General features: G+C 39.1%; 1 protein-coding gene across 3 annotated transcripts; it reads right to left on the bottom strand.

The window, feature by feature from the left end:
* Positions 1 to 2,566: 2,566 nt before the first annotated feature.
* RB195_013216 (uncharacterized protein) lies at positions 2,567 to 10,397 on the bottom strand (the record flags this gene model as incomplete). Of its 3 annotated transcripts, none has more annotated exons than XM_064202921.1 (15): positions 2,567 to 2,592; positions 2,775 to 2,916; positions 2,996 to 3,150; positions 3,586 to 3,773; positions 3,845 to 3,984; positions 4,040 to 4,169; positions 4,246 to 4,385; positions 6,281 to 6,418; positions 6,486 to 6,632; positions 6,712 to 6,808; positions 8,552 to 8,642; positions 8,706 to 8,771; positions 9,069 to 9,120; positions 9,258 to 9,355; positions 10,376 to 10,397. In XM_064202921.1, the coding sequence occupies 15 exons, from the start codon at positions 10,395 to 10,397 to the stop codon at positions 2,567 to 2,569; spliced, it is 1,632 nt and encodes a 543-aa protein (XP_064058801.1). The 3 variants fall into 3 exon arrangements, with proteins under 3 accessions (XP_064058801.1, XP_064058802.1, XP_064058803.1); XM_064202922.1 differs by having other exon boundaries at positions 4,040 to 4,142; XM_064202920.1 differs by lacking the exon at positions 2,567 to 2,592 and having other exon boundaries at positions 2,755 to 2,916.
* Between the last annotated feature and the right edge of the window lie 314 nt (positions 10,398 to 10,711).

Raw genomic sequence — 10,711 nt, 5'->3', positions numbered from 1 at the left:
AGAGTTGCGTTAGCTGTGCCGTTACGCTCCACTGCGCTCGAAGAGGCACGGTGGAGCGCAGCGGTTGAGATCGAGCAGAGCCCATCGCGGCACTCATCGCTGCAGTTCGAATGGAGCTAGCCATGGTCCTATCTATTTCTCAACCGTTGTCTCTACCGCGTCTTTGCGAGCAGGTCGCTTCCGCAACTGCACCGAACCCCTGGTCGTTTCGACCTGACTATAGGAAGTAAACTGCATTTCCTTCTTTCCTAAACGACGGTTACTATCCCACTGTCCTTTTTATTTTTGCAATATACTGCAGACAACGATAACCCATGTACTATTTCTGTATCCAAGTGTTACTATTGTCGGGTCAATACAACATAAAAACATAAAGTATCAGGTATTTGCGCTCGAAGCGGCGCTGTGAATGTAGCGGCCAGGATCGACGTGGTACCATCGCGAACTGCAACGATGGGTGATGCTAGAAAGCGTCCTCCCTCGTTCCTAACCGTTACGCTCCGCTGCACCGCTTTTGCGCCATTTGCGCAACTCTTACGAGCTTCATGTCGTTTTGACCCGACTATACCTTTCCATTCGAAAGAAGAAGCGTTGAGGGTACCAAGTAGTGGTAAAATCATTTCTTTACAGTATAGTGTCGCAAAGAAGCAACATTCTGAGAGAACAACTAAAAACCTCGCCCATATTTACAAATACTATTTAAAAATGCTCAAAAACCCATTACGCCGCGCCTATGAAGGAACTACTTCACGATTTCTCGACCAGAGGAGCACGTGTAAAACGAAATTCAAATTTGTCACAAGATCCAAACAACAATGATAGGGGTTAAAATAGTACTAGAGTTAACCATAGAACTTATCCTATGAGGTTACTGTCGCATTCGATTACGAAACTAGACACGTGTTCAAGAAAAACTAACAAGTTAATTCCCCAACTAAAACAGCCGGTATTAGATAACGCATGGTCCGTCAAAAAGCCCTGAAGTACGATGCAGTTGCGTAAGCGGCTACGTTCGAATCGGTGCGCTGAAGTAGGGATGAATTCGAGGTGTCGTTGCCTTCACCACTGATCGCTGCACTCCGAGTGAAGCTATCGATGATTTCGATAGCTTCCATTTCTGGTTCAGGCTCCTTTGAAGATTCTACGTTGAATTCATAACCTTCCTGACCAGCTGCAGCCCGTACTTCACCGCACCGCTTCAAACGCAGCCACTAACGCAACTGCACCGAGCTTAAGGTCGTTTTGAGCTGACTATGATAAAGCTATGAGTAATTCCCAATGGGTGTACCTATTTCAAACGCATTATCGACCATATAACAACGTTTTGGGCAGGACCATCTTTAGCTGCTTACCACTATTTCGTAAGATGACGAAACAACCATACAGCAAGTTCCTATCCATTCGTTATCAAGGGCAAATGTTTAAATCAAGAGTGGATCAAAAAAGCTGTTGAAAAGACTTCATCGATGTTATGTATCCACTATTACTGTTACGCAACCACATCCCTTTTCAATCTCCTGACCTCATTCACCCCACCAGGGCAGTTTTAACCTTCTATTCATCGATTACATACAATAGAAGCAACTAACAATTTGACTGCCTTGGTTTAATTCTGGTTACCCAGCTTTTTTCTCTCCCAAAAATAAGATTGTGGAAGCCCACCGTAAAGCAGAAAAAGGAGCAAGCAAGAACAGTTAAAAAAAACAATCATAGATTTCGATCTAATGTATACAAACGTGTGGTTACTCCAGGATGAAGCATGCACATAAAGTTCCTTCTAAAAATTTATTTAGCCATCATCACGAATCACATTTCGACAATGATTATCATTCATGGAGATGTATCAATTGGAAAGCAGATGAATAAAAATCTGTGAGTAAAATTTCAATAATGGTGCATAGTTATGCATGAGAAAAGACCCGGAAGAGGAGTAACGAAATTCCTAAGCTTCCTAAAAAATAATCTTCTACGTCATATCTGCACTTTTACGAATATGCGTAACCGCTGTACAGGTTCATCCATTGTATGGAAAAGAATACTGAGCCTGTCAATCCTGTTAACAATAGAAAAGGCAAAGTCGTTCATACTTCAAGAAAAATGCCCAAGAACTTACTGCTTACTTGAAAACGGCTAAATATTTAACTCACAAATGATTTGACATCATTTTAAAGTATTAATATAAAAGGATTACACCTTAGATTGACGTTCGCAACAATATAGCGAATCAGTGGCTTAATGACAAGATGTTTGTTTTGGAATCAACTTCGATCAACAATATCGGGAATTGAACAAAAGTCTCCCTCCCCAAGAGTTCTGTCTCGGGAGCAGTCAAAACTACGTCCATCCAAAAATGTTTCATGTCATGAAACACCAAAAACCAAAAAGTGGGTTTGAGTCTAAATATGTTTTCCTCGCAGTAAGGTTTTTTTATGAACATTTTTCAAGAAAAAAGTAAAACGACTAGCGGTGACTAATTACCACCATGAAGAGAAGTTTATTATGAGAGAGGGAGTATGCTTTCACTACCTTAATAGTGAACAAACCGCTTTTGAGTCATGAAACTTGACTATTTTGTTGTGGAGTGGTATGTTACTGAAAAAAATACCATTCACGTATGTACATTGCAGAACGTTGGACGCAATAAAAGTCAAATATCGGAAAAGACCGCCTGAACAAAGGTAATACATTGAGTCCGCCATGAACGAACTCCTAAACCTGAGAATTTGAGACCTCCCCATGACCACGCAACGCTTTTCACTCCGACGGGTATTCACCATTTATGGTAGCTCCTAAGGCTGGTGTACTTGAACATGATGATCGAACCCCTAATGCAGTTTCCTTAACTAACGAATTAAGAGCGAACAAATTGAGCATATCGATCATTTGTAGTGACTCATTCTTCTTCGCAGCAACTTTCTGAAATAGAGAAACACCTAGGAATTCCAATCAGAGCACGTAAATTAAGCAAAAATATTGATAGAACAATAAAACACACCCGAATGGTTGGGATTCTCAGTAGAATATTTGCGTATCGTTCATCAGCCAATGTTCCTTTATAGTTCCGTTGAATATGTCTGTGTAAAGCAGTGAGCAACTTCTTTTGCTCGGCGGCAACATTACGTTGACTCGCTGAGTCAATCCCTTCCGTATCTTAAAAATAAAGATTAACGAAGCTAATTAACTTTTAAAAAACTTAAACGTTTGTAGATACAGCTAATGTCAAAGCAGAAGGAAAAACAGCCAAGTAGAGAGATACTTTAAAGAGAAAGAAATCAGTGTTACAACTCAAAGAAAAAAAAAACACAGTTGGCATTGGCAAAGGATGACGAATACGGCATTCATCAATCTCTAGGGGATCCTCCACGCGACTGACAATTCAGAACCGTTTGAGGTTTACGAACGCGTGTGCGGCCTTACAACGACTTACGCGGGCTCGCTATTGTGTCAAACCAGTATTTTTATCTTTCTAGACCAGTCTGTTACCAATTTATCAACCTGCAGGGATGAAAGGCTTGGTTAGCAGTTGGGCGGTTTCGAAACACAAGGAGTAGTTAAAACAGTTGCGGAAAGAAAGAAACTACTTACCAGGATCGAAAAACATGATCGCCTGCAGCGCAGCAAATTCGGTAGTAGAGATATTCAGTTGGCGAAATGGCTTCATCACATAATCAATCATTGCGGCCATCACCGGTGTTAACCCCGACAAACTAAACGACAACGCTTTCCCAGCGGCTGCGACATCGTGACGACGTTCTTGCAACCCAATGGGTAACCTGACAACAAAAAAAAAAGTGAAAAGTAACGTTTAAAAAAGTTATTAATCGAGTCGAATTACTACACTCACCAACCAGCAGCAACTCCCTCTGTGATAGGTAATGCACGATTCGTTTTCAGAGATCCAACGCTATCTTCGAAAAGCTTGCTGTCGAAAAAAGTATGCATCTCGGATCGTCCTTCTATGCCACGAACAGGACGGCCATAATCCTGACAAAGCATGAAATGAACGTGACACACATTACCAAAGAGGACTAAGACTAACCTGTGGAATCAACGATCCATAGTCTGCTGGCAGTGTTCCATACTCTGTTGGAAGTCGTATCGTTGCTAATTCTGGACTGTCAGAAGTGGGCTCAGTTTTAATTCTAAACAAGTCCAAATTCTTATTGCTCCTGAAATGCGAAACGGAGCGATAGGGCGAGGTGCACGGCAGAATGCAATAGGAAAGAAACATATGTGACCACTCACAACATCCCTTGCAGATGATCGTTGCCGGCTGAGCGGGAGATTACAGCTGTCTCCAATTTTTTCTCATCGACATGTTCAGGAGTTCGAAATGCTTCACACATGATCATGTAGGAGCTGGCGTGATTCGTTATAAGCGCCACCTAGAGTAATTCAAAATCACTTCTACAATATAACCATCAGAATTTTCATTCGATTCTAACAAGAAGTTCTATTAGAACATCATGCTATATAATAACGCGCTTAGTCCGTGTGAGTATATATATATATATATATATATATATATGTATATATATATATATATATATATATATATATATATAAAAGCCAAGTTAGTTTCCGTCATACGTTACTGAGGGTAAAAAAACTTTTATGTGAATGTACACTTCTAAATTTGCAAACTATCATGCTATATAATAACTGACTTATTCTGTCACATGCGTGCGTCTGTGTATGCGTGTATCTCAGTCACGAAATTCCAAAAAGAGAGGAAGATTATCATGGCGTTGGTTTGGTGAGCTGGAGCCCCAGCGAGGTAAAATTGGGTGGGATGGGTCCTACGACGTCGAATTCGTGGCCCTGACCCAGAACACCATGGGGTGGGGGCGGGAGCCCCAACGGCAAAATGGGTTTCTATGACTCATTCGCGTATCTATTTCCAATCATATTTCCCTGATGCTGTTAACATCCTTTCTTCCCAAAGTGAAAACACACTTTCAAACGGCTGCTTAGATACAATACAAGCCAACACACGTTCACGTGGTCTGACGTACAGTTTTATCTTCATCACTATGATGATGATATTCACCTCTTTTCATGTTAGCACATCATTCTGTGCTAATTTTTGAGAGCGGAGGAAACTCATACTTCGACTGGTTCCAATTTCTGGAGATTTCAGAGAAACATAGACGTAAAATCAAGTTTGATTGTTCTCCAAATATAGTACTAACGCGTTTAGGGAGAAAATCATGATATCTCCCATCTATGCCTAAATTTTTGAAGAAAAAATCGAAGAAAGGGTTAATTAATAAAAAAACAGTAGTAATTTCGCAAAAGAAAGTCGCCACTGTTATTTCCTATTGATCGGTGAAGGCGAGCGAAGTGAACACTAGAAAAAGTCTGAAGTCCGGCTTTAGCCGGACGTTCAGACTGGTGATCACAATATTGAATGAAAACAAAAATAAAAACATAGCAAAAACGGTCTTGATTCTATTCATTTTCTTTCATTTTCAGCTGCATTTTGTAACAACATTAAAAACAACTAAATAAGAGAAGTTTGCGAAGAGGTATTAACGTCTGACTAATTGCATTAGCGGTAATTCAGCAAATAAGAGAAGTGGATAAATGAAAACAAGCCCGGGCCCAACTGGGATACAAACATCCAAGATTTTCCTATGCGTAGGAGGGAGAGTAGAGGCCAGAGGGTAACTACAGTGCATTCCTACGCTGAGAAGCGCAGGATAGCCTTAACATCCTTAATCATTACGAGTCTTTTGGTGCTCGCATGCAAATTTAATTTATAGCATAAAACATATCTTCGTTTTTATGTACCAAATGCAAGCGCAATGAGAAAAGAAATCATGCAACGAATTTACAGTTCTTTAGTGGTTAAATGATCAAGGACCAAACTATCTACCAAATAAGTCCAAGAACTTGATATCCCGCACACACTTATGTTAGTATGTCCACAACACCTGCGACTACGAGGTACTAGGCAATGATGTTACTTTTCTTTGAAAAACGACTTTTCGATTGAATACGAGCAAATTCTACAAATTTTGGTCAAAAACGCAGGATAAGGGACTTTTCAGTCCAAGAAGAACAAGATTTGACAAGTTACGTTATGGGAAATAAAAATCAAGAAATGGATGCATGCTTTAGAAGAAGATACGACTACTAAAAATAGATTGAAATAGTAGAACAGACTTCTGGAATCCATTGTAGAATAATAGTTATAGTTTTATGTAAAACCATGAACAAAACTTTGCTTCATTTTAAACAATAAATGAGCCCAACCCCTTTAAAAAAGGAAAGAAACCTTGTCTGCATGAGGAAGATTCCTGAAGCAAGCGAAAGACTTCGCCCAGTCGATATACAGGGCTATAATCCGCGATCTCCAAAAAGGCATTTTATTTTCATCCATTCCCGGCTTGGGAGAGGCAATGGGATCGGTAATCTAAAAAACGACGAAACTGATGTGATTATCCGCAAATACATGACCAAGCAGAGTTAATTCGCATTACCCTAACACTAATAGGTTGATGGAAACGACTGGGTGCTGCCAATGCATCATCCAACGAAGCATATGGCTCAATTTCGGCACGACTGAGCAGAAGAGTCAGATTATTTTCCAGCGTTGTAAGCCGTTCAAGCATTGGATCAACAGCGTTCTAAATAACGGATTTTGTCCAAAAATCCTGCGTGATGAACACTAAGAAATGAAAAAAAAACTTTGAAAATGTCACGTACATTGTCATGTTTGTGCTCCTTCGAATCCAAACAACTAGGTCCAAGACGAATGTCCTCAGGGCTAAACGAATCGGGGGAGTGCGAGGAATGACGCATTCTTAAAGACATGAAAAATCAGCGCGACAAAAACTGTGACTTTCCATAAACCTTCAATCTGTCGCTTTCACAACTTAAAACTATAACCCAACATCTTGTTGGATTTCAATTTTAAAGACCTAAGACCAAAATCTCATTCTTCGTTTACAAGTTAAAGAAAGCAATTTTATTCCTGACAAAAGTGAATACTTCAGCGGTTTGGTTCAGTGCAGTTTGGATAAATTTGAAAATTTAATTAGGATTAAAGACAAGAAGCCTTGTTGACTATCGAAATTTCTGTTGATATTTAACAAAAAAAAATCACTGCTTGTCTCATAATAACAAGACATCATTTCAGGGTGAATATAAGCAATAGCACGGGACGATTATAGCGCAGTCGATGAAAGGTTCGGCCGTGGCTTCGTGATCGATGTTTCGGAACTATCCTAAAACCACTGAATTGATGCATCGGCCCCCAAACCACAAAGCATTGCAGAGCTGGGTGCGCCTTCATAAACCTCAAATTTTGAATTGAATTCGAATGAGTAGGCGTTTCCTCTTGAGAAGTGATCAACGTCGTGTACTTTATCCTTTACTTTGGGAAATAGCACTGAGACTAAGCAATAAGAGGCATTTTCACTTTTAAAGTCAATTTGTTTCTTAAATTTCCTCTCATAGATAATTTCATACGCAAACGTATTCCGAATAGATGATACTACACGATAATACTGACGTAAATGACGATGTGACTCAATCGCTTTTGAGGTTTCATCGAAGCTGTAAACATAGTGTACCTGAGCACACCCTTTTTCGGCTTCAATTTCCTTGTCATCTCGGGGCAGAAGAGAGCAGAGTACCTTTTCTCTACGTACACCCCTACAAAAGGATTCTAGTATGAATTGCAACCTTTCCATTTCTTTCGTCTTAAATTTCATTACATTTAATTTCATTTCATTTCATTTACATTTCTTCTACTTCTTTTATTTATTCTATGTAGTTTTGTGCATGAGCCTCACGATCAACATAGTTTTGTACATGAGCCTCACGATCAACGAAGCGAATTTTGGCCTCCATTGTGACACGAAATTTGATGTTTATGCGTAGCTGTTCAAAAGAATTAGCATTCTACGAATCCCTCTCCAATGGAATAATTTCGGAATCTGTATGAATAAGCATCACAAATTAAAGAAAAATAATCTGGGATTAGTTGAAGTGTCTCGGAGATACTACCTAATAGTGACACAAACAGAACCGAAAAAGGCAGTCTTGGTCCGAAACCATAAGAACCTGCTACTGCTGAAGTGCATTATGAAAACTGGCACTTTTGATCAATGGCGATGCTCAGAACACATGTTTGATTCCTATTAGTTACATATCTAGGTTCAATCGACAGCGTAAAAGTTCTGCTTTCCATTTTTCTCATGAATGAAAACCTCTCCATTGCTTTTGTTAACTAAAAGCGCATCTTTTGAAATCAGAATGTTCAAAGTAAGACGTAGCATCTCTCTCCTACGTGATAGAACCAGTGAATACATTTGTCGATCGATCAGTTGTGTGGTTTGGCAAAGATCTATCGATGCTGTTCTCTGGTGCCTGCGTGCGATAAGTGCGTTGCAAGGAAATTGATCACAGAAGTGCACACCCCGCCAATCTGTCAACAGCAATGAAGAACACCTCGGAAATTTTTTCTACAACTTGTCCGGCATGCTTTGGCTGACACAACAATGGAAACATTCTAAAAAAAGCAAATATTCAGAATACATACTCGTTGTTATCGATTAATCCATCCGAGTTCATCTTATCGCACTTGCGTGTTCGCTTCGTATAGCCAATCCGATCGCGATCGTTCTGAATTGCTAAAGAAAAAACACGGCATCAACAGATCCCGGGATTTCAGCAACGAGGAGAAAAGGAATCACATTTTTTGTCCATCCCAACAAGAAGACATTTTTTGAGACGACAGTGACGGCAAGCACATCGTACGCCTGAAAATAGGAGAAAAATATACGGGGATATACATTTTGAAAGTGGACGATATCCGCACTTTCAAAATGCATATCCCAGTTCTCGTGTGTGCAAAACTGCCAATCTGCCTAATAATGTTTGATGCAAAAGATTTTTGTAACTGATTTTACACTCTTCAAAAAAAAAAGCCGAGAGGATAGTGGAGATATTTTAGCAGAAAAACAATCGGAATTAAAGAAACATGTTATGCACAAAGAACAAATTCATAAAAGGTACTTTGAAGTGTACTTTAAGGAAAAGCAAAGAAACTATCTCACCTTTGTTGACAGGACAGTCACCATTCCCCATGCAAGTAAACATTCTATTGTTCTAAACAAAAAATGGATTTATTTCAAAGATAATAGTGATACAATCGTAGAAACAAAGCGCAGAATTTTCCTCTGACCCAAAAAAGTAAACTTTAAAGCAAAACTCAAACTTGAATATTTATGAAGTAAGGAACTGACCACGACAGCGCGTCGAAAGAAAGTTTTACATCCATTGCATGATGGAACGGAATAGTGATTTCCAGTGGCGATGTCTTCACATACCACACATAAGGTTCCTTAAAAAAATTACATTAGTCTCCTCTCCTAAAAATGTTTGTAATCCTTTTGGTAGCACAGAATTTCCAAAAAATACTTGGTAAATTAAGTTGTAACGAAGTTGTATGTAGAATGATTAGTCATCGGTGTCTAGATAGAAATAGAAGGTCGCCTTTGCGATGGAAAGGATAGTATTATCGAACAAGTTAGGAATGTGTTGGGATGAATCAGTTTAAAAAAGTCGAGTAAAGGGAGTTTTGTGTACGTCGTAAAGAAAAAAAAAACATATGAGGCCAAGGAAAAATGATATCACACCAAATCCATAAATGCTCGAAGATCCATTAAAGCTGAAATGATCGATACCCTTTGAATATGTACACAATGACGTGAGTGAAATAAAAAAAAAACACTTCACACACAGAGGATATTTCTACATTAAGCTGCAAATCTCCCCTAAGGTGCGGGGGTGTTTCTGTCCGAAAAATGAAACAAGAACACAAAGTGTACTCCACGTTGGGCGAACTTCAGGTTCGGTTCTATGTAAAGAAGATAAAAACGGAGCGTCTGTGAATGTGGAAATGGAATAAAAACCCGTAATGGCATTTTTCGATTGCCCGAGCAACTACAAGGTACGGTGGACAACACCCTATTTTGATAGATGCTTACATATCATGCATATATATATATATATATATATATATATATATATATATATATATATATATATATATATATATATAAATCATGAGGTCTGCTTTACTGAAGAACGGTCCCAACCAATTGTGCTTTAGCAACTAAAACGCAAGATTTTTTTTTTCGCGGAGGAAAAGAACGCGGAACATTTGCGAGCATCCACTTCCAACCACTCAGCCAACACCTATCCTTTAAACAGTTCTCTAGAAAGTAATAAATCCCTGAGAGAACTACCACAACATACCCTTTTACTAAAGAAATGTCTTGGATTTCCACTTCTTGGCAGATTTAAGGATCCTCAAATTATATAGAGCTGATTAATGTTGACGAAAATGAGTACTACTAACCTGGAGGGAGTTTTTCGGTCATAATCTATAGCAAGTGCAATTCCATCAAGAAAGACGAGTGACGAATCGCTCAACGAGAGGTCTGGAAAAGACTAATTAGCGAAACAAGTCAAACAAAATTTTGGACAGGAGAAAATGAATGCATGCACCAGTAACAGACGATAGAAGACATTTGTGCTTTCAAGTGCATAAGATAGAGATTACATGGGCTTAATAAAGGAATTGATAATGGGATCTCGATCTAATCAGTCATTAAGAGAAAGAAAGAAAGTCCAAAAGTAGATTTGTTTTCAATTTGATGAGAACTAAAACAAGAATCACATATCATAGAAACTG

Source organism: Necator americanus, chromosome V, assembly GCF_031761385.1.
Source record: "Necator americanus strain Aroian chromosome V, whole genome shotgun sequence".
Taxonomy (NCBI): domain Eukaryota; kingdom Metazoa; phylum Nematoda; class Chromadorea; order Rhabditida; family Ancylostomatidae; genus Necator; species Necator americanus.
This window is presented reverse-complemented; position numbering and strand designations above follow the sequence as displayed.